Source organism: Carica papaya, chromosome 4, assembly GCF_054855325.1.
Source record: "Carica papaya isolate Zhongbai chromosome 4, ASM5485532v1, whole genome shotgun sequence".
Classification (NCBI taxonomy): Eukaryota; Viridiplantae; Streptophyta; class Magnoliopsida; order Brassicales; family Caricaceae; genus Carica; species Carica papaya.
The window spans coordinates 26,017,279-26,042,439 of NC_142312.1; the positions used below are offsets into that span (position 1 = coordinate 26,017,279).

The 25,161-nt window shown below is 35.1% G+C and overlaps 4 protein-coding genes across 8 annotated transcripts; 3 read left to right on the forward strand and 1 right to left on the reverse strand.

Moving 5' to 3' along the window:
- The first annotated feature begins 693 nt into the window (after positions 1 to 693).
- LOC110812570 (craniofacial development protein) lies at positions 694 to 4,915 on the forward strand. 3 transcript variants are annotated; one of them, XR_002539308.2, is made up of 5 exons: positions 694 to 1,511; positions 3,047 to 3,164; positions 3,264 to 3,532; positions 4,034 to 4,126; positions 4,462 to 4,915. XR_002539308.2 is itself a non-coding variant. In XM_022039384.2 (4 exons), the coding sequence occupies exons 1-3, from the start codon at positions 880 to 882 to the stop codon at positions 3,492 to 3,494; spliced, it is 981 nt and encodes a 326-aa protein (XP_021895076.1). In that variant the 5' UTR covers positions 694 to 879; the 3' UTR covers positions 3,495 to 3,532; positions 4,462 to 4,915. The 3 variants fall into 3 exon arrangements, 2 of the variants coding, with proteins under 2 accessions (XP_021895076.1, XP_021895075.1); XM_022039384.2 differs by lacking the exon at positions 4,034 to 4,126; XM_022039383.2 differs by lacking the exon at positions 4,462 to 4,915 and having other exon boundaries at positions 4,034 to 4,421.
- Positions 4,916 to 5,621: 706 nt separating this feature from the next.
- Positions 5,622 to 10,664, forward strand: BEH4 (BES1/BZR1 homolog 4). Of its 2 annotated transcripts, XM_022039303.2 has the most exons (4): positions 5,622 to 5,799; positions 5,984 to 6,383; positions 9,631 to 10,373; positions 10,451 to 10,664. In XM_022039303.2, the coding sequence occupies exons 2-4, from the start codon at positions 6,168 to 6,170 to the stop codon at positions 10,452 to 10,454; spliced, it is 963 nt and encodes a 320-aa protein (XP_021894995.1). In that variant the 5' UTR covers positions 5,622 to 5,799; positions 5,984 to 6,167; the 3' UTR covers positions 10,455 to 10,664. The 2 variants fall into 2 exon arrangements, with proteins under 2 accessions (XP_021894995.1, XP_021894994.1); XM_022039302.2 differs by having other exon boundaries at positions 9,631 to 10,664.
- A 1,020-nt stretch (positions 10,665 to 11,684) lies between these two features.
- LOC110812516 (uncharacterized) lies at positions 11,685 to 17,393 on the reverse strand. 2 transcript variants are annotated; one of them, XR_002539291.2, is made up of 6 exons: positions 17,217 to 17,393; positions 14,473 to 15,375; positions 13,940 to 14,140; positions 13,212 to 13,407; positions 12,070 to 12,392; positions 11,685 to 11,981 (listed from the first exon to the last, which is right to left on the reverse strand). XR_002539291.2 is itself a non-coding variant. In XM_022039307.2 (5 exons), exons 1-5 carry the CDS (start codon positions 17,283 to 17,285, stop codon positions 12,208 to 12,210), a joined length of 1,554 nt encoding a protein of 517 aa, XP_021894999.1. In that variant the 5' UTR covers positions 17,286 to 17,393; the 3' UTR covers positions 11,685 to 12,207. The 2 variants fall into 2 exon arrangements, 1 of the variants encoding a protein (XP_021894999.1); XM_022039307.2 differs by having other exon boundaries at positions 11,685 to 12,392.
- Positions 17,394 to 18,257: 864 nt separating this feature from the next.
- On the forward strand, positions 18,258 to 24,991 carry LOC110812530 (uncharacterized). Its single transcript, XM_088218485.1, has 7 exons — positions 18,258 to 19,586; positions 21,189 to 21,428; positions 22,113 to 22,202; positions 22,842 to 22,991; positions 23,125 to 23,249; positions 24,104 to 24,233; positions 24,751 to 24,991. Exons 1-7 carry the CDS (start codon positions 19,032 to 19,034, stop codon positions 24,874 to 24,876), a joined length of 1,416 nt encoding a protein of 471 aa, XP_088074611.1. The 5' UTR covers positions 18,258 to 19,031; the 3' UTR covers positions 24,877 to 24,991.
- Positions 24,992 to 25,161: the final 170 nt, after the last annotated feature.

Genomic DNA, 25,161 nt, shown 5'->3' on the forward strand with positions numbered 1-25,161 from the left:
AGAACTCAAAAATCTCTGTTATCCTTATCAATTGTCAAATATCACATAAAGCTTCGACTCCATAGCATGAGTCATACAAATTTACATTTAAATTTGGTTCTAAATTAGGTCATGCAGTAAATAAATTTTTATTAAAAGATTATATTATGATAAATATTATACATCATTTAACTATAAGATACATATTTCACTTAATAAAATAAATAAGTAGATTGTATTATTTTTTATTATATTTAATACCTATCTTTTAATTTCGCTTACCTTATATTTCTCCTTATTTTAAAAATATAAACTTCTCTTATCATAAATTAAAGATTTTAGGACTCAATAAAAAAAATTATTTGAAAAGGATTTAATTAAAAAGTTACTTTTTAGCCAAAAAAAGAAAAGAAAAAGTTTAATAATGTCTCTCTTATAAAAATTACCTATTTACAGAAATTTATATCATATTATTTATTTTATAATATAAAATGTTTAGTAGTAAAAACTTACAGATACAATGATATAAATTTATTCAGGCAAAATTATTAGAAAAAAAATATCATTAAATTTTCAAAGTAACAATTATAATAAAAAATAATAATTGACTTAAAAAAAAATTTAGTAAAGATATAGTTTAAAAGTTTGTTAAAAAATAATTATATTCAGGGTGCCAATAAAAATTACACTAATTAAATAAATAGACTGACTGGTTACACTGCCCCTAAAACCCCACTGAAACAATCACTGCTGGACCCTTAAAACCCCAGCATCTCCACTCTCCAGACTTCAATGGCTTCCTCTTCGCCAAACTCACTGCTCTTCTGAAACTTGTATCATCCTCCAATACCCTTTATCTCTTCCCTTCAAAATATTTAAAAAGAACCCTTAAATCCGATCATGTTTCTCCTCAAATCTCTCCTCGGAACCCGAACCCCTCTTTACATTCCTCATAAGTCCCTATGTCCTTCAAATTTCTTCCGATCTCTTACTTCCTCATCCCCCCAAACCATTCCCGCAACAACCCAAGACGAGATTAGCCACAAAGAGAAGAAACCACTCTATGTTTTATTCGAAGAAGCAGTAGGATTGCGTCCCAGAACGGAAACCGATGGACACGGAAGGGAAAACCGCGAATTTAACAAGAGGTTAATTGAATTAGAGAGAGAACTGAGGGAGCTGAAGGAAGCAGATTCTTCGGAGGGAAAAGAAAATTTGCCGCGGACGAATCCAGAGCAGTTAAAGAAATCAGAGAAAATGGAGGATAGCAAGAGCTTATTCTCGCTGTTTGCTGGAAAGGGGAGAAAAAATCAGGGAAATAGGATGAGAGAGGAAGCGGGAAGGATTCTCAAGGAGCTTCAACCGGAAATGGAGTTGTTTCTGAAGGTTCTCTATAAAGAAGGGTACTTCAATAAAGCCAATTTTTTGCCTGGGAGTAGGTTTGATAGTGGGTGTTTTGATAATAGCTACGGAAGGGAGTATATCAAGTTTTCCATTGAGAAGTTCGGCAAGGATCATCAAGAAATTGGAAAGTGAGATTTCGGTATCTGGTTTGTCTATTCATTGGGTTTGATAATTGCTGTTTAGCTGATGTTGAAAAAATGCAGTAAGTATAAAATAAGTTGTGATGAAAATGGTAAAACACAAATTGCAGAAAATATTTTGAGTAAGAGTTCTCAAATGAACTTGGGAAATCTCTGTATCTTAGTTGAAATTTAATGTATGTTAAACAGCTGCAATGAAACCCAGATAAAAGTTATATAGTTATGCTTTAAGCTTCTGATAAAATATATAGGCCGTGCCAAGATTATTCAACTTATATAGTTATGTAGATGACATTATTCAACTTATGGGATTTTGGAAGTGTCATAGATATGCTAACACTTCTGTAAAGTCTATGTACATATGTGGTACTCTTTTTTTTTTTGGTACCGTATTAAAATGATACTTCTTATTTTTATTTCAAAAAAAAAATTATGCATTTTGAGATGAAAATTATGGACGATGAGAGTTTCTGTTAGAATCTTGCATTAGTGATCGCAGGAAACAAATGGAAATTATTCTGCTTACCCATGGGGTTGAAGATATTGATGGTTTTGATATTCTTAATAATGGTTCCACACTCGGTTTTTTTGTTTAGGGTTCATCCTCCATATTTTAGGGAGGATCTAGAGAACTTTTTTAGTACTTTAATTGACTTGTAAATATTGTACATTGGCGGCACCCCCTTGGTGCCTATGTTAATATTCAGTTCACACTTTTTATTTAAAAAAAAAAGTCTTTGCATCTGGAATTGTATCACAGGCAGTTGAGCATGAAATCGACTAACAACAGGGAATCTAGTTTATTCAACTTGCGACCTTGCCTTCTTATGGTGATAGTTAGAATTCGTTGAGAGAGATGCACGATCTCTATAGAGATGCTTTCAGTATAGGTGGTAATAGTAACAGATGTTTTATTCGGGTGGAAAAGGCTATATATATATACGAGAGGTTGCTGCTAGCAGCCGTATAGTTTAACAATTATTCTCGCAAATGTTTCCAAATGTAATACAAACCCTGAGTACTTTGATGTAATCCGCACTCTACACTTTATAATTTGGAAGTATATTTGAACCAAGGAGAGCATCTTAAGTAAGTAGGAGCTTGTTGTGCAGCTGGAGACTTGTGCTTCTTTCCGTGAAACAGTTGCATGTAGACTTTTCTAGTAAATGAATCACTGCTATCAGATTGAACCGTAACAATTACTGAGATATTTGGACTAGTAACAAAAGATTGCTGTACAAATCATGGACATTTATGAATATGGGTGAGTGATATACATACTTAATATTGTCCATATCTGTCAAAAAGATTTCATTATTATCTTGCTGAATAGAATGGTGAACTTGGCTTATTCATCTTGTCATGAATTGCTTCTGCAAATATAGATGGTTATATTCTGTATAAACGTCTATTGAATCAATTGGTTTCTTGTTTAGCATTATTGATCAGCTTCTTTGCCTTTAAAATGTTATATTTCCATCTTGGAACTTTCTTAAATATTATCTCTAATTTTCAACTTACAGATGGTTGTCAGGCAGTGAGGTTAAAAAGGTGGCCCTCTTTGGTTGCCCTTCCCTCGATAGAAAGACTGTTTTTTCTGCTAAACGACTGCGCAAGTTTTTTGAAATTCAAGAAGATACTGTAAGCCTTATACTTGCTTTCTTTATCTCACGGTGATCAACTCTGAAAGTAAAATTGATTGTGATGTTCTAATGTTGCTCGTGTTTCTGCTCACTACAGGTGTGCAATAAATGCACATTAAGAGAGTCATGCAAGTTCGTAAACCAGAGTGTATGGAAAGGTGATACAAATAATTTGAATTTGGCTGATGTACTGAGGATCATAACTCTGTATGCTTCAGGGTTGGTGCCTAAGGAGCTGGAAGTTCCTGATGAAATAATGGTTTCTGTTAGTAAATTGCTGAAGGACGTCATCCGTTTGAGTGAAACTACAACACAAGGCTACTTGTGATGACATGCCCAGATGTCCTGTTGTTTCTAATATAATTAGTAAGCTTTCCTTTTTCGTTTTAGTTCTTAGCTGCATCATGCCTAGGACTCTAGGGAATTAAGCTATAACTATAACAGGCAAGAGGAGGTTGTAGGATTTGGATTCTGAGGAAGATGTTATGCTGATGGGTTGACTAGGGTTCTTGATGCTTGGAGATGGTGCAGTATACTTTTCTTTTGAAGGATAAAAGAACCAAAGAATTTAGTCGTTACAAAATATTTCTTTCATTTGAAACTATAATAATTTGTTAGGACGAAAACCCAACTTGATTACTATATCCCCGTCAATATACTAATGGGTTAAGTCTTAAGCTCCTGTTGGATTAAATGTCAGCCACCGTCAGTATATAATATAATACACACTAATATCTACATATGCAGTCTCCTTAATCAAATCATTACATTTATTTAAAGCTGAAACACCCCAAATTGTTGTGTATCATAGATCAGTTAACTCGAAAATTTTTTGGGAGTATAATCTCACTCTGTCTCCACTTGCAGTTTGCTTTACCAAAGAAGAGTATGTAGTAGCGATTTCTTGTCATGCACATCGGAGTTCCATGAGCTGCGGGATCTAATTATTCGGCCAAAGATGTAAGGAATTAGTGACATAGGACAAAGTAGATTTTAAATTAGGTTAGATATATTGTCATTATGAAGAGAAAATTTATTTGCTTATTTTTCCAAAGTTAGTATGAAGCACATTCTTGATATTTAAAGGAAAAATGAAAATGAGAAGTGAACGAGAAAAAGAAAAGCTTTACTTACAGCATGAAGTAGTTTATATACGCACATAAAACAAACATGTATCTTAGTGTGTTCACGTATTGGTGAACATGAACTCCTTTTATATTTGTTTAGGAAAAGTAATAAATCATTTGCAAATATATATATATATATATATACATATAATATTTTTTGCATATCAGGAAAAAGAGAGAAGAAAAGAATTTGTTGGTTATCGGTTATGAAGTTGTTAGCATTTTCCATCATTGCAAACGTGAACGACCACCCTCCCCTCTCTCTTCAACAACAACAGAATAATACGTAAAAGGAGGAATGTCACGTGAATGTCACGTGAACCACGTGGTAGACACGTGATCTGCCAGCGGTGAGGGGGGGCGCCCTACTTGGCAAGTTCAAACTACTTTTGACCATAAAACTAGAAAGCATGATGACCGACCTTTTGTCCGCGCAAGAAGATGGATGGAGTTTTATTCATATTAGATTGTTAATTAAGTCATTAATTGAACATTAATCTTATTTAATGTTATTATATAAATACATTAGTTGTGGGTAATTACTACCCTCTCTTTGAACTTGATATTTATCATTATTCGTTATGTATGCCTATTTATAAATTTTAAAATTAATTTAATACCATATATTGGAATAATAATAATTTTATTAATTACTCATCATTTTCAACATATTATTATAGAAGTTAAAGAAAAAATCGATTAAATGGGGAGGGAATTGAAGTGGTGGGAAAAAGTATGACTTTTTCAATTGAAAATGAACTTTGACTCGACCAAATATCACTCGGACATTCATGCAACACATGTCTTTCTAACTTTATTTTAAATTTTAATTTATTTTCAAAATTTTATGACAAATTATTACTTGTAATTTCCTTCGCTATAATTCAATTATCAATTTTATGAATAAAATTCATTGCATGCTAATTAAATATCTTAGTACGCAAAAAATTAAGTCACAGTTTCATTTTTGATATTTTAGAAATTAAGCACAGTCTTCCACCTTACATTTATTTATTTATTTATTTTTGCATAGATTAAAAATTTAAATACTGTAAAAAAGCCCGTAAAAATAAATTTACAATTTTTTAAGTAAATTTAATTAATTAAAATTTAAAATTACTATCAATTTTTTTTTTTTTTATAATTGGAGTAAAAAATTTATATTAAAAAAAGTAGTAAGCTTTATGCATAAAAAGCAAAATTTGACCATGTGAAAGCAACCCTTTGTGGTTACGTATGACGTAGTCCTCCAACAGTGGCAACTTTGTAAATCAAGGAACAATCGTGGGCAATTGCAGCTTGGGCCAATGTATTTCTAGCGAGACTCTCCTAAATCATCCTCCCAACTAAGACCCGCTAGTAGTCCCATACATGCTTCCGCAACCTTTTCTTCTTCCAGACTTTCACCTACACAAGAAAACCACTCCTGGTTTCCCGAGCGGTTTTACGATCACCACCATGTTTCCCAGGCTCTCTCTAGGCTATTCCCTTCTCTCATTCTCCTAGGTAAGATCAGATCACGGTTTTGTACGTTCTTCTGGATCCGGTTTGTATCTTTTGATTTTTCCTCCAGTCTCCTTTGCTTCTGAGCATACGTTACCGTTTTGACAGATATTCACCAGCTCACACCTGCAGAAGCAATATTTTTTCCTGAAAAATTTTTGCTCATTTTTTGCCTTTTCATTTGCAGGTTGTTCAAGGCAGTTTCTGCTTAGTCTAGATTATACTGTGGTTTTCAAGTGAGTTTTGAGTTGACTAATCTGATTGCAAAATTTGGTATGGCTTAGTTGATAGAATTGCTCGGAGATTAAACTGTTAGTTGTTGAAAGAGATCTTATAAGAGGGAAAATTGGTTAGACAGAGAGAAAAGGGAGATGACATCCGGGACGAGGCTGCCAACATGGAAGGAGAGAGAGAACAACAAGAGGAGGGAGAGGAGACGAAGAGCGATAGCGGCCAAAATTTTTGCTGGCCTGAGGATGTACGGAAACTATAAGCTTCCCAAGCACTGCGACAACAACGAGGTCCTCAAAGCCCTCTGCAACGAGGCCGGCTGGACCGTGGAGCCCGACGGCACTACCTACCGCAAGGTTCGTCTATATATATGTACATATATTCGTAGTTATGTTATATATTCAGCAGTCTCTGTCGCTAGCTCAGTAGCTTTTGAGTTCCCGCTTTTTGAAAGCAAAACGAAGCTGCTGTCAAATCGGTCCGTTAGGTTTTTCTAGTGGTGTTCATTTCTGCTTGTTCGGATCGCTCAAATGTATCGGTTGCTGGTGTTTATGATTCTGGTCAATTGCAAGGACCTGTTTGGTTAATGCTTTCTTGGCTCTTTCAAAGCAAATGGATTTTCATTTTTCAACTCTTTCGGGGTTAAATTTCTGGAAGCTCATGATTCTGCTGTCCAGAAACGATGTTATGCCAACCTTTTTTGATATTTGTGGCGCATGTTAGCGATGATGAATGTTATTGGCTACTGCGTCCTGTTCTCTGCAATCTGCATCACGTCTCTAGTATAGGGATGGATCTGTTGCTGATCACGTAGGAATTCTCTAAGAAATGTGCTAGCGTGCGCCGCGGCGTACGCTAGATATGCACGCTAGCTTTCTGCTAATGTGTACCTATTCATTTTAGCAACAGAACAAAACAAGTGATCCGATTCCGATCTGTCGCTGAGGTGCTAACATGCACTACTGGTACGCGGCGCATGTTAGCAGCGGATTTTACGGCTTGTTTGTCATTTGTTATGATCATCAGTTTGGTTTGGATTCTTTTGCTACCTTTTCTCTAGATCTGGTCAGAATTGCTGTCTATTTATTTATTTTTCCTTTCTTTGAACGCGTGATAGCACTCAGGATTCTTTCTTCCTCTCAGCAGTCATGACTGGTGGTCTTAAGGACAAGAAATGGCATAGATCTCGATGGAGACGGAAATGCCTTTCGTCAGCTCGCCAATTGCTTTATCTGATGCTTCTTTTAGATAGTAATTATTGGGAAAGAGAGGGGTAGTTTGGTACGTGCAAAGTCTTCTGCTTTTTTAAGTGTCGCTGCAGTCTGGACTGTTTATTGAAAAACATAAAGAGCAACCCTTTTTGTGGACAGCTCAGTTTTTCACTTTGAAGGCATCTTTCCTTTTTTATGATGAACAACTTCTGATTTTCTCTGATTGCAGTTCAATAATGAACAGCATAGTGTTTTGGATTTTCAGGACAGAAAAATTATTTTGTTTAACCGGTATATATTTATCTATTTTTATTTTTTTCGGTATTCCATTTTATTAATAGATGGACATAAATTTTTTAAAATGGCGGATTGACATAAATTTGAGTTAACTAGCAAAGTTCATGAATTTTTGCCAAATTATTGGAAATATGATAACAGATGAATGAATACTGGTTTTACAAGAAAAAAATTCTCTTCAAGACTCACATTGTGAGGTATTAAATTGTCACCTTATTATATTTAAGTTATTAAAAATAAGTGAATTATTAAACTGTCCCTGGCTTTGTGAACCCATTAGATATCAATTAAAAATAAGTGAATTATTAAACTGTCTCTAGCTTTGTGAACCCAATAGATATCCTATGAACTTCCAGTCTCGCTTGAATAAGATTATTCTTCTTCTTTGTAACCGAATTAATTGAACTTCTGGAGCTCAGAAATAAATTTTTAGTCATTCTACGACTTGTGCATTTGCAAGAAAGAAAAAGAAAAAAAAAAGAAAAAAAAGAAATTGATTGTAGTTTCCGCACCTCCAGCTCTGCATCCTTTTAGTTTATTACTCATCTCACTATTGTTCCGTATTCTTAGGGGGGGCCTTTGTATATTAGTGTTCCATAGCCCATTTGTTGGAGGATTGGCTTAAGATATTACTCCATGCTGGGTAATGATTTTGTGGCTATAATATCATGCTCCAAGGAGGTACTTGAAGTGATAAACCAGCCTGACTTATAAAACACTCTTCCATTACTTGCAAGTTTATTAGTTTTATGTTTTAATAGGTAGTTTGTCAATAAAAAAGGTCAAATTTATTCAAGTAATTGTTTCTGAAATAGATCAACAAGCTACATCCCTGCTTTGAGTTACTAGTTGGGTACATAAGAAATGTTAATCAATTGATTTGACTGAATCTGAGTATATTTGATTGCAACTTAGGACACAGAATTCAAAGGTTTGAAATAGGATAATATAATGATGTGTGTTAATGTCAAGAGAAGCATCATTAGCTGAGTCAGGGAGGTTCAAGTTCAGTGTATTGGTGATTATACGGGAGGCTGTCATGATCGGTAGAAGTTATTTTAGCTCATTAGGCTATTATCAAAATAATCAGACAATAAAATCACCGGTAGGTTTTGAAAGCTTAGAAAGTTAAAAAAAGTTGTATTGCTCATCTGTCTACATCTAATAGGAAGTTGAATCTGTTAATTATCATGGTGGTTCTAGCTGAAACAAACATTTAAATGAGTATTAAATTCAGTTGCATGGTTACTGTGTTTTGTTGTTATGATTTAGATCCACAGTTGAGCTGTAACAATCATGGTCGCAATTTTTTTGACTTAGCCATCCGTATTATTCAGGATGGCGTTGGCATAGCAGCAACTGTTATATGAGTCGTATAGCAGTCATATTCTTCTAATATGTGTGTTACTCTTTCAAATCTCAATCCACTACTACTAGAACTCCCTCAAGTTGGTATTTTTGTGAAAGACACTCTATCTGTCTTTAATATGATGAAATTAGGAACTGATGTTCACATCAGTTTTTAACTTTAAGATTATGCATACTAGCTTGTAGAAATGTTGCAGAAGTTTTCCGTGATTATTGACTTGCTTGGATAGCATTTTAGTCCTTCAAGGTTGATACGGTTATGATGAATTGGATTGTGAACTCTTCTCCTTGATTTATTGTCATGATTGTCTCTTGTTGTATAACTATATCAGACATTTTGATCTGAAGGTGATTTTGTTATTAATATGTCAAGCACTGGTTTTGAGCCAATCAAGCTGAGTTTTAACTTAGTTAACTGCTCATGTGAAGTTGGGTTTGTCAATTTTTTTCTCCCTCCATAAAGTGAGTTTCTATTGTTTATTTATATCTGTTAGACACTATGCATCACGGAACCAAGGGAAGCCTTAGATAATGACAATGGAAGGTATCCTGTGGCTTCTAGTATTGTGATCATGATTAAAGATTGAAATTTATTTTTCAAAAAAATGATAAACGGTTGAGATAGCATGGCAGCAGATATGGCTGATACGTGAAGTCATTCTCAAAATCTCAGTGTTTTGTATATGCTTCTGCTTTCTAATCATATACAATTTTTGTTTTTGGGCAGGGATGCAAGCCGGTGGAGCGAATGGACATAGTGGCTGGATCTGCAACAGCAAGCCCATGTTCGTCGTATCATCCTAGTCCTTGTGCTTCCTATAACCCAAGCCCAGCTTCCTCTTCCTTTCCTAGTCCTGCATCATCCTCCTATGCTGCTAATCCTAATGGTGATGGTCATTCTCTGATCCCATGGCTGAAAAACCTCTCATCTGCATCATCATCAGCATCTTCTGCCAAGCTTCCCCATCTCTACATCCATGGTGGTTCAATCAGTGCTCCTGTTACTCCTCCATTGAGTTCCCCTACGGCTCGAACACCTAGAATCAAAACTGACTGGGAGGACCAATCTGCACGCCCAGGATGGAGTGGGCAACATCATTCCTTTTTGCATTCTTCTACTCCACCAAGTCCTGGCCGTCAGATTATTCCTGATCCTGAATGGTTTGCTGGAATTCGTCTCCCTCAAGCTGGCCCAACTTCCCCCACATTCAGCCTTGTCTCGTCCAAGCCATTTGGCCTACCTAGTGGTGGATCTCGTATGTGGACTCCAGGGCAAAGTGGAACATGCTCCCCTGCCATGCCAGCAGGCTGTGATCAAACTGCTGATGTTCCCATGGGTGAAGTGATCCCAGAAGAGTTTGCATTTGGGAACAACACAACTGGCCTAGTTAAGCCATGGGAAGGAGAGAGGATTCATGAGGAGTGTGGGTCCGATGATCTAGAGCTTACTCTTGGAAGTTCAAGGACCAGGTGAGCTGGTAATTTATGTTCAATAATTTTGATAAAAATCGGCAGTTTCTTTATACGTGAACTGTATCCTGCTGCAGATAATGGATTGTCCATAGTTATAGTTCAGTGGTCTCTTTCAATGAACTTTGGTTCCTTACTAGTGCTCTCAGAAAATTAACAAAAGAAAAAGAGTATAAGGGGATCAAGGTGAGCGGGAGCAGTTCCTATCTTGTTTGATTTTCTTGTAATTTCTTCATTTGTATGTTACTTTGTTCCAAATTAAATATAGTTATTAGCGCTTAATTTCTTTTAGTAATTTTGTTTCAAAACTTGGTTTCCTCGAAAGATGAGAAGTACCTGTAATGATTGGATGCCTTTAATATTGGTCCAATGACCAATTGAGCGGCCAAACCATGTGCAGTTGGTATCTATACATTCTTTCACACATGTTGTAAGACAAACCTTTTATAGACAGAGCACAGTGAGCATGGACCAGTCTTTGTTGTTACATTATTATTAGCTACTGGAGTCTACTTTGATAATCTTTTTTGACCAAGCCCGAAATGGTGGCTTATTTTTATATTTGTTGTGTTTAGTCTTCGGCTTTTGTTGTGATGATTACGAGGGATCTATTTGACGACCATTTTGCGCATCTCGTTTTATCGTTGGCCACTAACATGCTCTGGTCAAACCCAATTAGGCTCTACATATCTTATCCCTTTGTCGCAGTTAGTTCAACCATCAATTCAGACTCCTGTTATCAATTATTCGGTCTTAAGTTGCTCACCCAGCCCAATTATTATGAATCATGAAATGAGCATGTGGCTAAAAACATGTCATGTTCAGATTTTTTGTTTGTTTCATAATTTTATGTAATTCGCAGTTTTTGTTGAAAAGAAGAAAAGCCCACACGCATTTGACATAAATCTTTTAAACAGTTAAACGTAGAGAAGTTTATTATTGACTTCTTTGAACTGATGAATATTTTTAAAGTAATAACATAAATTATTAATTTAATATGTACTTTTACATGTTCTTTAACAATTTAAGAACTAAATGACGAAGATTTAGATTAACATTCATATTTAATAAATATATGCCAAAATTGAGTTAAACCTTTAAAATGGTAAAAATAATTCTAAATACTAGAACAATTTGTAATAATTATACATATATATATATATATTTTATTGCTATACTGGTATTGATAATTATGCATACAGGTGTATCATATAAATAAATCCCTATCTTAAACACAAAATTCCCTATTCATCATCACTCACTATTACCAAGTGGGCAAGTAAAGTGATCCCTAGCCGAGAAATCATAAAATTCATAGAATTTATTTTTTATTTTTTTATCATAAAATCATAAAACCGATAGGTTAACATGTTCATAAAATTCCACCACCACATGTATTTGCGAATTACCGGCCATTGACAATTACATGCCCCTCAAAATTTACACATACATATACACACCCGCACATATATCTATTTACATATTTGAGGAGCAAGTATTGGTCAAAATATTTAAATTAGGTTTCTTTCGCTCAAGAGGCAGAGCAGCAGAGACACCCAAATCATAATACAATGAAGTATAATTGAGGTGAGTGATCACTATAGCATTCTGCAATTCAATGGAGAATTTTAAGATGTTTAAACCATATACCCTACGTTATGTACAGTCGGCAACAGCATTTTCAATCAAATTATACCTTGCTCCAGAAGCCAATTGCTTTAGTTGGTAGAAGAAAGGGATAAAATTTTGTAAAGGCGAAGACCTGTTGATAGAATGTACACATGGGTTTGAGCCACTTCCCTGCTAATATGCTTGCTTGGGAGATGTGCACCAGTCAGTTCTCAAACTTTTTATATAGATTTGAAAGGGCTTGATACAGAATGGAGCCAGCAGGAGGCTGCGGCAACGACCCAAGAAGGATATCTGATGCGTCTATAGACAGACTACCATAGAACCTGAAATTTTCTTGTTTCCTCGTAGCGACTATACTTCCCTCAAGTGAGAACCCAACAAAAGCACCTGCAGTATATACACACACACACACACACACACACAAATAAGCAATAAAGATATAAAATGAGATATATTGGCTATGTGCTCTGCCTATCAGGGACCAGGGTCCCAAGGTGATGGAAAAGAAAAGTTAAAACAAAACATCTACATATCGTAGACAGGCTCAAGGATGAATGCTGCACATGGTCAAGGACTCTTTCTCTAGCTTGTCATATCTCAAAAGTTTATTTCTTGAGCCTGTCAATATATATATATAAATTCACAGCTTAAATATCTAATATTTCGCTAGCTTTCTACCATTTCATTCTTTATATTTTAGAACCATCCATTTTCTACTAGCGCCACTAAAGAGCATATAACGTGCAATATGAAATTCTCACAACCAACTTCTCCCACGTTATTTTCATAAGTGCTACTTCCACTTATGGAATATATTTCTCTATTAGTCTGCATATACTTCAGTAAGCCATAAATAACAACACTGTTTTACTATTTCTGTGTCTTCTGTGTCTTTGTGATGTCGGTCTGAGTAAGCATGCAGAAACATCCTAATAGCAGAGTGTTAAACCTATCTTCTATAGTTCTAGCAGTTCTTTTTTGTTCTTTTTAAGGGAAAACAGAAGGCCAAAAAAGTTTGAGTAAATAAACGAGACTGTCACTGGAAGTCCCATTGCTGGGAAGTTCAGATTGATGGATAAACAGAGGTTGTTTAATCCTAATACACTATAATCTTTTCTTTTTTTTTTTTTGAGGTAAACTCAATACAATAAAATTTGTTTTAAGATGTTAAATAATCATGACAAATGGGATGAAGAAGAATCTTACCTTTACTGCAACTGTATGTATAGCATGCGGCATAACCACCATCACCAGCTCGTATATCAGCTTCAGCAGCTCGTCCAATAATGCCAGCAGCTGCACTCAAACCAGCTCCAACAGACAAATGGACATTCCCACTAAATGTTTTAATTGCACTGTCACTCCTCAGCACAATTATAAAGTCAGTGAATTCACCTCCAGCCTGGTAAAATTATAGTAGTTAAAAAAGTGCACCTCTTGGATATACATATCAGTCATTACATGCCAGTTAGAACAATTTTGTTTTAAAAAACATTTCCCTCAGGATTGCTCAAACCAGTTTCCCTGAACCAAAGAAATTTCTTTCAGCCAAAAACTTTTAGGTGGCTTTCAAGAATAGCATTTTTAAATCAAGAGCAAGTATAAGATGAAAATCATAATATCCACTAAGAAAAAAGGTTGGGATGGTAGGTGCTCACGGACAATCATACAAGGCCCCTCTTTATGCTAATCACTCATGTCATACACACATGGAAAAACCCACAGCACATATTTCTGAAAACTTAGGAATTTTGCAAAAGAACACTCCATAATAAAACCAGGAAGTATAAAAGACTTATTGCTCCTTTCCTCAGAAAGTGAACCGAAAAACAAAAAGTAAAATAAGCTATCAATCAAAAAAAATTTAAGGAAACATGTTCTTCAACTGTCTAACAAGCTAAGAAGCATACTTTCCATGAATAAAGTAACTCTACCTGTGCTCCCCAGCCAATGCCAAAGGTAGAGATGGCAGATGGTGGAGACCATGATCCATCTTCTTTTCGGGCAACAACAAGTCCTGTCCCAACATTATAGGTCACCATGACTCCAACCTTTGCAACAGTAAGAATTGCAAGGCCTTTTGCTTGTCTTAAGATAGCATCTGGTATGGACTTTTCAGGCCTCAAAGAGCCAACCTGAGAAATGATAAAATAGTTTGATATGAATCATATAAGAATTTGGGAATCAAATAAACAGTCAGTGAATGATCGAGAAACTTCACCAACCATCTATTCTTACCTATTCATTCAACCAAGGAAAAAGAGAAGGTGGTCATCACCAAAGAATGAACTAAACTATATACTTTCAAGTAACAAAATACAAGCTTATGAAAAATAATAACGCCCTTTGATTTTTTTTAACATATAATGTTTTTTTTTTTTTAGTATAGGCAATTTAATGGGTTATCTGAATTAAGGGAATCAATAAGGTTAATCTTAAAAGGATATATTAGGAAGTGATTTATTACCTTATGGTAACTGGAAATAGTGTTTGCAGCCTTATAAATCTCATATTCCATGGATTGTCCCCATGGAAAATTAAGCCATGATCTCAAAGTACTGAGATCTGTCAAATCATGGGTCGGCATCTGAGCAGCACGACTGACTTGGTTCATTAAGAATGACTGAACAGGTTCAAGCCTCACACAGCAAACATCACAAACACGTTGTGGATTGCCAGTCCGGAACTTTGTAGGCAATAAACTCCTTCCTTTTGAGCATCCATTGCAGAATATCCCTCCACAAAAACGGCAGTGATGCCTGGAACGTAAAATAGGATGAAATCTCAAATTACATAGCATGCAAGCAGAAGCTCCACTGTCTGATAACCATTTTGGTGGTTCTGCTTCCAGAATTTCCCTAATGTTACCAAGATTAGCTTCCGAAAGAGTTTCAGCCATCTCTTTCCAAGCTTGGTCAAGAACATGATTTGATAACCAGGAAACTCTACATCGACGAGCATCACTTGACGAAATAGTACTCACTTTTTCCCTAGCAGCAACTAACATCTCACTGAACACATCCCACATGGTCAGCTCCTTATGTTCTCCAGAAAACCAATCCCAAGCCAAGTCTCGATCAGGAAAACATCCTCCATTGTCAGAGATTCCACTACTCTGCTTTTCAGATTCAGTTGTTTCCAATGCCGGGACAGAAACAGGTATCCAGACCCCAGTTTCTTCAGAAACTGGTGTATCATAGTAAAATAACTTACCATTGTTCTGACGGTGAGCAGCTGAAACAACTTGTGCATCATTGAATCCTTTACTTCGAGGTGTTTTGCTTTCCAATGGCAACTTCTGCTCTTGCATGATGCCATCCCTTTGTACAAGGTTATTATTTTCTGTGTCTTCCACCACTTCTTCAGGAGCCTGCCATTTAGGAACTCAAATCATTCTCTTATCAAGCAGGTATAAGCCAAGTCTAATAACAGGAAACATTAAATGCTAAAAATGTGCAATGAACGATGTCAAGGAGTGAAGAGCAAATAGGAGAAAATAACAAACGAACGTGAAGACCTTGGATCTGAAAAATTAATCTAAAATTCTCAAGTCAATTAAATAATAATCATTAGTTTATGTCGATAACCATCTTAGAGGTGCTCTTTGTATACACAATAAGTATGAAAAGAAAATGCCTACCATAACAGGAATTCATAAAATGTATAGTGGAGCCAAATAAATTTCGGAAATAACTCTTGATCTCCTAAAACTAATATTTCCTAAATAAGCAAAATATTCCTAACAGTATATAACTAAAAAAAAATACCAAAGTTGGATAATTATTCTTACAATATTTCCAAATGTCGTAAATCTTCCATTTTAGTGTCTTCTCATTCTCCATTAGTGTGACATGAGAATCTTTCCTATAGGTATAAAATGGAGATTATATCGCTATTGCATCTCGCTCACAGAATTAGATAATTATTTTGACAATATTTCTTAGTATTATAATTCTTCTATAGTCGTGTCTTTTCATTCTCTGTTAGTATGTCAGGGGGAATCTTTCATATAGGTATAACTGAAAACCACATAGTTGCTCCATCACACTTATGTGAAGACACAACTTAGCAGGCACAAACACAGCCAAAAACTGACGATCTAATCTAAAAACTCAAACAAGATGAACTAAAGCCTACATGACTGCTAGTAGAAAGTCAAGGAATATGATTCAAAGCCTAAAATGATCTGTTTAAACTTGGTTTCAGTATATTAAATATTAAAGATTTGTGTGGTTAGACCTAAATTACCATGACAGTTCAGGCAGTTGTGCATGGTTCAAATCAAGGAGAATATCAGCTACAAATAAATTCTCCAAGTTAAGACATCTAATTATCATTGAATAATCAAACTATAAAGCCACAACTAAAAAAGAAATATAGCCCTTTCAAAACCATCATCAAATTTTTTGACAAGGATTGACCCCTTGCATTTGGTCGGCAAAACCTCAACATGAATCTCCAAGATCTAGAACGTAGAACGCAAGGAGGTTTTTTAGGTTCTAGGAAGCTTTCCCTTGTGTTGAGAGCTTCAAGGACCAAACGGAATATGATACTTTAGGGCCACCGTTGCACCCCAAGGCCATCAAAATGGATCAGTTCTGTATTCATCCTAGAGACAAATTTGAAGACCTAGAATCAGACTTATAATTACTCCAAAGCTCTTCCTGAAGTCATATAATTCCTAATAGCATATACTAGAAATCAGATACATGTTCTTTATATCCCATAAATTTCTTGAAAGTTTGTATTCAAAGATTCTCCAGAAATTTCACTCATCTACTCATGAAGTATCCATTTGTATAGACTATCCTCTGCAAGGAGTATAACCCAAAATGAAGAAAAGAAAAAAAAAACTGAGATAGCCAACATAAATTCACCAAACAAATTTCTTAGCTTTTTACATGAAGCAGAAAGGTTTAAATGTTACATTTTCATTCTTTTATTAATTGTTTAACAACCCGTGGAACTTCTAGTTCCTTTTCATTTATTCTGTAACAGAACATACATAAGACCCTAAAGTCAAACGCAACTTCTCCATTTACTGCTTTGCACTTTCTGGAAAACAGTGGGAAACATGTTAAAAACACATGATTAGAAGTTATCACTTTCTATTGCTTTCGCGACTACCAAACCGACGATAACAAGTAAACGATCAGGTATAATTTAGAAAGAACAGGAACAGAAAAAGAGAGAAAGAGAGAGGAGAACTACCGAGGGATGGATAAACTTAGGTTTGATGTCTTCGAGCTCAATTCTAGGGTATCGTACGTCTCCCTCCATCGAAGGAGCTTCACTTGAAAGTTCTCTCTCTCTTTTTTTTTTTTTTTAAGGTGGGTTTTGGGTTTGAAAGGAGAACACAGGGAACAGGATACCGTACCCTGTTTTACACGGGATACGGACTCCCTGTTATTAAAGAAAAAAAAATATTATTATTTTTTTATTTTTAAAACATTCAAAAACTAAATCCAGTGTTTAATAATACAGAATAATTCAAATTTCTAAATTTTAAATAACTGAGAAAATCAAAGTCTTCATTTATTAAACTGCCAAATTTATGAATTTATTAATATTATAATATTTTATTCAAAAATATATAGGAAAATTTTTTAGAGTAATTATTTTTAAAATAAAAATGATAATATGTACAAAATAATAATAATAATAATGAAATTCTTATATAAAAATAGAATGTAAATTATTTCCAGCAAAAAAAAAAAGTGGTTATTAATTACCAAAAATGCGGATATTATTATCCAAATTTGGAAGAGACATAATCGAAAAGAGAGATGGGGAAAAGTGATGGGTTGAATTGACTTTACCTGGCCTAAAATTTCTGTATATTAGTCAATTTTTTTTTTATTTATAATTTTATAATTATTTTATAAATATATTTATAATACTTGAATTAACAAAATAATTTATTAATTAAACTGTATTCATCAATAAATTAATTAAAATTTTTAAAGAAACATAAAATTATAGAATTTATTATTTTATAAATTTATAATATTTAATTTAATAAAATAATTTATTGATAAGATTTGAATAATCACATTAAATTTAGTAATAATAGATTTATTAAATTTTAATTAAAATAATGGCAGATGAGCTTCGACGTCTCTGATTGGCTGTGACCATAACGCTGTTCACAACCCCCGTAACCTGAAAAGCTGCCTCCAATAAAATCTCTATCCACAATCGCCACAAAACTATGACCATCTACGTGGCGGCAAATCAATCCATGTGCGCATTACGCACCCACTTTCTCCCTCTAATCTCCGCGGTTTTCTACTCGTTTCCTCTGTGCTCAACCCTCTATCTTCTCTCTCCGGGTTATAACACAAAAAATCTCTGGTTTTCTTTTTATTTTTTTGGTTTTAAAATTTTTGGTTTAGGTTGTTAAATAAAGAAGCCCTATTTCCATATGCTTTGTTGCAACGTTCTTACTCTGGATTTTATTTTTCACTAAGAGCTTTTTCTGTTGGAATCAATATTAAGCTTTAGTTTCATGTTTTTAAGGTCTTTACTTAAAAAGCCGAGAATTTTATTATTTTTAACGTAACTATATCAAACCCTAATATTGAGCTTTGGAAAAGTTTAAGGTTTTTACTTGTTTGATTGGACTGTGATTCTACGGTTTCTGGGTAGTCTGAGCTCTAAGGTCAATCTTTTGGGCTTGAAAAGAATTGAAGTTGTGAATAAGCTCTGCCTTTTTGAGCTGAAACTCAAGTTGCTTACCCTATTTATATATATATATATATGTATATATAAACACTCGATTTTATATTTACGAGTTTCTAAATTTAAACCATAGTCTTGGTTTCTTTCCTACTATTGCCTCTGCAACTACTTTCAGCTGATACAAAGTGTTTTTGGGTTGGAGCTCGATTTATACAGCAGTGAGCTTCGATATTTCCGTCAAAATATTCATACTTGGTTTGATTGTTTTGAACAATCCTGTTCTTACTAGTTAATTAGATGGAAATATATTGTTAACTTCGTAGGAGGATTTGAGTTCTTCACAAGATGTCTGTAGAGAGATCTTTCGAAGCATGGGAGGAGGTTCAGCGGCATGGGCAAGACTTAGCGGACAGGCTTGCCCAGGGTTTTACTGGTTTGATTCAATCTCATATAAACCCTCATTCTTTTCCATGGCCGACACCACAAAAGTCGAGTCTCTTTGATCTTGAGTTTCCCAGTCAAAATTTGGTTAAAAGGGATTTCGGGGTCGCCATTGATCATTCAGGGATTAATGGGGTTTCGGCGATCCTTGATATAGGCAGTCGAATTGGGCAAGCTGGGGCGGATTTTGGGGCTTGCTTGAATGGAATGGTTCAGCAGTTTTTCAGAAGGTTACCTATGCCTTTTCGGCATGAGGAGACTGAAGTGATTTCCATTCCCGCCGATATGAGGAGTCAGAGGACTGATGTGGGTGTGAGGACTCAGGAGGATTTGCGATCAGTCACAGAAAGGTTGAGAGATATGGGGTTTGCCGAGAAGGATACCATCTCTGGTACATCTGTAGATGAGGAAATTGCTGGATTTAACCTAAGTACTGTGGGAGTTCTAGGGAAACCACAGGTAACACTGCTGATTCCAATTATGTACTGCTGTATTCTAGTGTGAGGTTGATATGCTTGTTCAGATGTAAGCCTGTGTTTGCTAGGGAAAGTATTGGACATCTAAGTTGTTATATTAATTTCTATAAACACAGAGTCATTGAAATAACTGTTTATTACTTAGACATAAGGGAAGATATTGACTTAATTGGAGCTGAAATATCCGTTACGCATTATGGTGGTGATTAGAAAGAAGTTCTTCACTTGGTTTGGTGATTAGTCTGCACTTACTTTAGATCCATCGTACTTGAAAACTTTGGTGTTGTATCATAGAATCTTCTTCTTTGTGTTTCTTAGCAACTGAGGTTTAGATCCTAATGGCATGGACGAGTAATTTTATCTTGAAAACTATGGTGTTGTATCGTCTTAGAATCTTTCTTCTTTGTGGTTCTTAGTAACTGAGGTTTAGATCCTAATGGCATGGGCTAATAATTTTATCTTGTTCTACATGCTATTGTGTTAGCGTTGTCAGAAGGCATTATTGTCTTTGGTACTAGTTTGTTATTTATCTTTATGTAATTTTTTATCCATTTCAAGCAACTTATTGCTCTATAGGTGGATAAGATAACATGAACAGGTTCTTCATGTTCACTTCCCATGTACTTAGGTGAACTCGTTTGTTCTGTTTGTCCTTTTGGATTGCAGTTTGTTACATGGTGAAAAATAAGATAAATGAGCCCACTCAGAAAATTCAGTTGAGTTCAGTGTTAGGCTTATAGCGATTTCAGTTACAAAATTGCAAGGATGCAGAAAGAGTGCTGTAAACACAAATTTTCTGGCCCTAAATTTTAGATGCAAATATATTGGCAGTTGAATGGTTTACATTGTTTTATACTGACCCTAGAAATTTTGGTGTGGTTATTATCAACATAGCATGATGTACTTTTTTGGTGAGATCATTGCTGGTTTTGTGGCTATTGCCAGCATCTTTTAGAGACAAAAAGTGATGATATATAAATATGAAGGGGACACCAAGAGTGTACCACCCGATTAGAGGAGAGGAATTTACAACTGAATTATTGCTGTAAGTCAACAGAATTTAAGTAGCCGATCATCAACTAAAAAGAAAAACACAGGTTTTGAAACCATAAATCCTTATATATTGTTTTCAGTCTTGAAAGAGACCACTTTGCACAAAAGGTTCCAAAGTGCATATCCTTGATGAGATCATAAGTGGGTCAAGACTCTTCTGGGGTTACAGAAGCTAAACTTTTAAGGTTCCTTGAGCAGTCCAATGAAATAAAGAACTAATGAAAGTTCGGATAAGGGGCAGTTTCTTGCAATGTGCAAAATAAAGCTAGAATTGAGGGTTTAGTTTTTAATTGAGTTTGTGACAAAGCGCGCAATCTCTACGGACTTATCAATAGAAAGAACCAGCAACTTACACAGCTTGAAGAAGAACTTTCTGTTTTTTTTTTTTTGGGATTTGCTAACTATATGTTGTGTTTCTTTTGTTTGCTGGGGAATTCTATGTCGTGATCTTTTCTCAAAGTTAACTGGTTAGGAAACTAGTTATAAATTTAAGCTTAATTTTGTTAAATTTTTTATTTCTCATCGGTTGCAGGGTACTGTAAATATGACATCTACGTATGACAGTAGGACACATGACCTGGAACATTCCTTGGTCGCAAGGGGAGATCTATGGAGAGTGGAGGCATCAACTGCTAGTTCCACTTCAGGAAACGACAATTCATCTCTCTTTCTTGTCCAGCTTGGACCGGTACTGTTTGTTCGTGATACAACGCTTCTTCTACCAGTTCATCTGTCAAAGCAACACTTGCTTTGGTATGGGTATGATAGAAAGGTATGATGCAAGTTTGGGCACTTAATATGGTGCTTTGGTACTAAACTTATATTAAATTAGGTTTGATACAATCTGTTACATGCATTATAGCTTGGTATTCCTTTGGGAAGTATCTGGGGACTTTTTTCTCCAGAATGTTTACATATCAGACTAACTTCTAATAAAATGGGAAATGCATGACTAATATGGTTGCCTTTTTTCCAAAAAAAAGTATAAAATTATAAATCACAAGCACCAAGAGGGTGCAACCTGGAATGGTTGTGTTTGGTTCTCCTTTAAGGTGTAAATGGCCACCAAACTTCAATGTGTCATAGCCAGTGAGTCAAACCACTATAATAGCATAGAATTAATGTTTTTTCTGATGTTGGTAGGTCTTAGGTAGCCGGCACCTGATCTTTGTTTATTCCAGTGTTACATAAGGTTTCAAAATGCTCATATGTGAGTGCATTTGGTAAAATGGAATTATATGGTCATCGAGATTCGTAACTAATATCTGTTATTGTCAATATATTAGCTCCTAAAAAAGTTGTCAGATATTAGATTTGATATTCCTATTGGTTCTTTTGCATTATTGTTCGTCATCCTGACTTTTTCTGCCACCTGGTAGCATATCGTCTTGGTGATTCTGCTTTTGCTGTTTTTATTGCCTTTATTATACTCTACTAATATTAATTTTTTTATCAGAATGGTATGCATTCTCTTTGTCCGGCTATGTGGTCAAAGCATCGCAGGTGGCTGTTAATGTCAATGCTCTGTCTCAATCCTTTAGCTTGTGTAAGTTCTTCTGAAATATTTACTTCCTGCAGGTTCCCTTGATCATTGAGCTTGGATGATTTACTAATTTTTTAAGTACTTAGGCAAATGAAGAAAATAGCAGCCCAAAGGTAATAAACTTTTGAGTAACCTGACTTCAAAAGACACTCACAAGAATGATTTAGAGTAGCCATCTTAAAATGTGTTTATGCACTTCTCAATATTGGAATCTGGTTATCCATCTTGGATAAAATATAAAATTTCATTTTTATTTTGAAAATTTTTATGGAAATTCTGAAATTTTCTAATCGTAAGTGTCTCATATTTCAATCAGCCCTAAACTTGATTTTTTGGTAGAGAGAAATTAAAAGAAGAGGCTTGTTGCTGTGGGGTGACTATCTTTAATCTCCTCTTTCCTATCTCCTTTTTGTTTTTCTGTACTTGCTGGAAGAAGAGTCTTTTCTTTCTTGTAATTTTCTTTTGATTGATCTTCTTGACAATTTAATCCACGAAGATGGCATATGTAGAAAAGCAGTTATATTTTGATTCTAAGATTAAGAAAATGTTTTCCTATTGGGTTAGTTTTTTCACCTTAGTATTCTTATGATGGGATCAGTTTCCTCCAAAGTAATGTTCTCAAGATTTCCTGCTTGCATGCAGTCATTTGTAGATTTGCAATTTCCAAATGGGCAGTTTACTTATGTCTCTGGCGAGGGATTGACAACAAGTGCTTTTTTGCCTATTTGTGGTGGTCTTCTTCAAGCACAGGGTCAATATCCTGGGGAGATGAGATTTAGCTTCTCTTTCAAGGTTAAATCCTGAACAAGCAACAAAACAAAATGTGATAATTACTTAAGTGAAATAAATATTGGTAGATATTCTTATGATTGTAATTGGTGTACCTGCTTTGAGAACTGAATTTTATCGTTGAATGCTTCATCAGAATAAGTGGGGAACACGTATCACGCCAATGGTGCAGTGGCCTGACAAATCATTTACGCTGAGTTTTTCTCAAGCCATAGCTTGGCAGAGATCTGGTATCATGATGAGGCCAACCATCCAATTCAGGTAAATTCATATGCTTTTGTCTACTCTTTAGTTGAACCTCTATTTGTAGATAACTAAATATTTGATCTCTGTGTGCCTTTAGTGGCTATATATGTGAAGTGCCTTATGAATGAAAACTGAAAAAGCTGCCTAATGATTATTGATTTGGCTTTTTAATATTGCAAGTGAACTTAAAACTCAAAGTTGAGCCAGCTCCTTTTTTGTTATTGTCATTATTTTTATTATCTCTGCTGTCATCATTTGGGCTTGAGTATTAGTAAATTGCCTTAGGTGGTACCTGGTTGCTTTCTACCAATTTTTTATGACAGTTTGTGGGTCTTTGATATGGTTCTAATCGTTTCCCCCCAAAAAAAAAAAGAAAAAATCTTTTCACGAGAAAAACATGTTTCCTATGGAAATCAGTTGGAGACTTGGTTTGGGTTCTCTTGTAGTGGGTACCACTTATTTGCTGAATAGTTTATAAACAAATTTCCTGAATAATTGATTGCATAATATTATTGGTAAAATAAATCTGAATTTCATGTCCTACCAATTATTGCTGCAATTATGTAGAGTAACAAAGTAAATTACTTGTCATCGTCTTTTTTCAGAAACTACAATGTTGGTTTGCTCTCTTCCACCATGACCTCTTTTCTATTAGTTCTAGTTTTTCTCCAACAACTTTCCAAAGCTTGGCTGTGCATGAACCCTGTTATCAAAGTGTGTTTTTCAACATCAACATTGTTTTTTGCTCTTGTCATTTTGGTGTCTTTGGTATATAATATTCGCATCAACGAGTTTCTTTTTCTATTTTCAATTTGAAAACTGTATTCAATGATTACATATATAACCTTTTGTTTTATCACATTGACCAGTTTATGCCCAACACTTGGTGGAAGCAGTCCTGGAATGCGAGCAGAACTTATTCACTCGTTGAGAGAAGATCTGAATTTGATCTGTGGCTGTGCTGCAACATCTCATCCTTCGGCATTTTTATCAATATCGGTAAGCTAATTCTATAATGTTTCATGGAAGATTTATTGTGCTGAAGTGGTTGAGATTGATTGTTGGATCCTTGCTGTGTATTTTTGCATCAAATTTAATTCTTAACTCTTCCTGATGGGTATGATTTATAGAATTACATTTTTAAGGAGAAAGATCTCAATGAAGTTTTTAATGGCTTGTTTTCTGGTAACTTGCTGAAGATGGATAAAACCATCAAAGCAGTGTGAGAACCCTGAGTATGTGCTGGGCTTCAATTTCTTGGCCTTTTTGCTGTTACCCAATCACCAAAACCAGGGTTTCTGTGTTCCATTTCTTCTTAAACCCCCTTCCTCCTCTCTGTTTCCAGCCATGTTGGCTCACGGGAAAGTAAAAAAGAACTATATTTGTCCTTTGTTAGAAGATTTATCCAATCCTTGTTTTTGTTTTGTTTTGTTTCCACTTTTTTAGCAGCACTAACAGATTGCAGTTTTCCATGAGATTATGGGCTCATGCAGTTTTCTTCTTCCATATAATGCAGTTTGGCCGGTCTAAATGGAACGGGAATGTGGGGAAGACTGGGATAGTTGTGAGGGCTGATACTCCTCTTTCCAATGTTGGCAGACCTTCCTTTTCTATTCAATTAAACAATGCTATTGAGTTTTGATTGTTTCAGACCCACATAGTTTTGGTGTATATAAATCTAAACACAGTAGCACATGTGCATGTATAATGTTGCCTCTGTTGATTATGTATCAATCGCATGGGTCTCCTCTTACCTACCTGATTGGCCATTTGATCCTGCAAGTTTATTTGCTTATCCAGTGGTTGATGCCTTGGGAAAAATCAAGTTGACAAAATAGACTTGACAAACTCAAAATTAGAGGTTTGTACATATTGATGGTTAAGCATCTGTGTCTTTGCCTTCAACGGAAGATAATTTTATCAAATT

Bases quoted from the DNA above. Each gene is read 5' to 3' on its own strand.
- BEH4 (XM_022039302.2), top strand. From the start codon at position 6,168: ATGACATCCGGGACGAGGCTGCCAACATGGAAGGAGAGAGAGAACAAC. The intron at 6,384-9,630 runs GTTCGTCTATAT...GTTTTTGGGCAG, and splicing joins ACGGCACTACCTACCGCAAG to GGATGCAAGCCGGTGGAGCG.
- LOC110812570 (XM_022039384.2), top strand. From the start codon at position 880: ATGTTTCTCCTCAAATCTCTCCTCGGAACCCGAACCCCTCTTTACATT. The intron at 1,512-3,046 runs GTGAGATTTCGG...TTCAACTTACAG, and splicing joins GATCATCAAGAAATTGGAAA to ATGGTTGTCAGGCAGTGAGG. The intron at 3,165-3,263 runs GTAAGCCTTATA...TGCTCACTACAG, and splicing joins TTGAAATTCAAGAAGATACT to GTGTGCAATAAATGCACATT.
- LOC110812516 (XM_022039307.2), bottom strand. From the start codon at position 17,285: ATGGAGGGAGACGTACGATACCCTAGAATTGAGCTCGAAGACATCAAA. The intron at 13,408-13,939 runs GTAGAGTTACTT...TAATTTTACCAG, and splicing joins GCATTGGCTGGGGAGCACAG to GCTGGAGGTGAATTCACTGA. The intron at 12,393-13,211 runs GTAAGATTCTTC...TATATACTGCAG, and splicing joins TACATACAGTTGCAGTAAAG to GTGCTTTTGTTGGGTTCTCA.
- LOC110812530 (XM_088218485.1), top strand. From the start codon at position 19,032: ATGTCTGTAGAGAGATCTTTCGAAGCATGGGAGGAGGTTCAGCGGCAT. The intron at 22,992-23,124 runs GTTAAATCCTGA...ATGCTTCATCAG, and splicing joins GATTTAGCTTCTCTTTCAAG to AATAAGTGGGGAACACGTAT. The intron at 24,234-24,750 runs GTAAGCTAATTC...CATATAATGCAG, and splicing joins CGGCATTTTTATCAATATCG to TTTGGCCGGTCTAAATGGAA.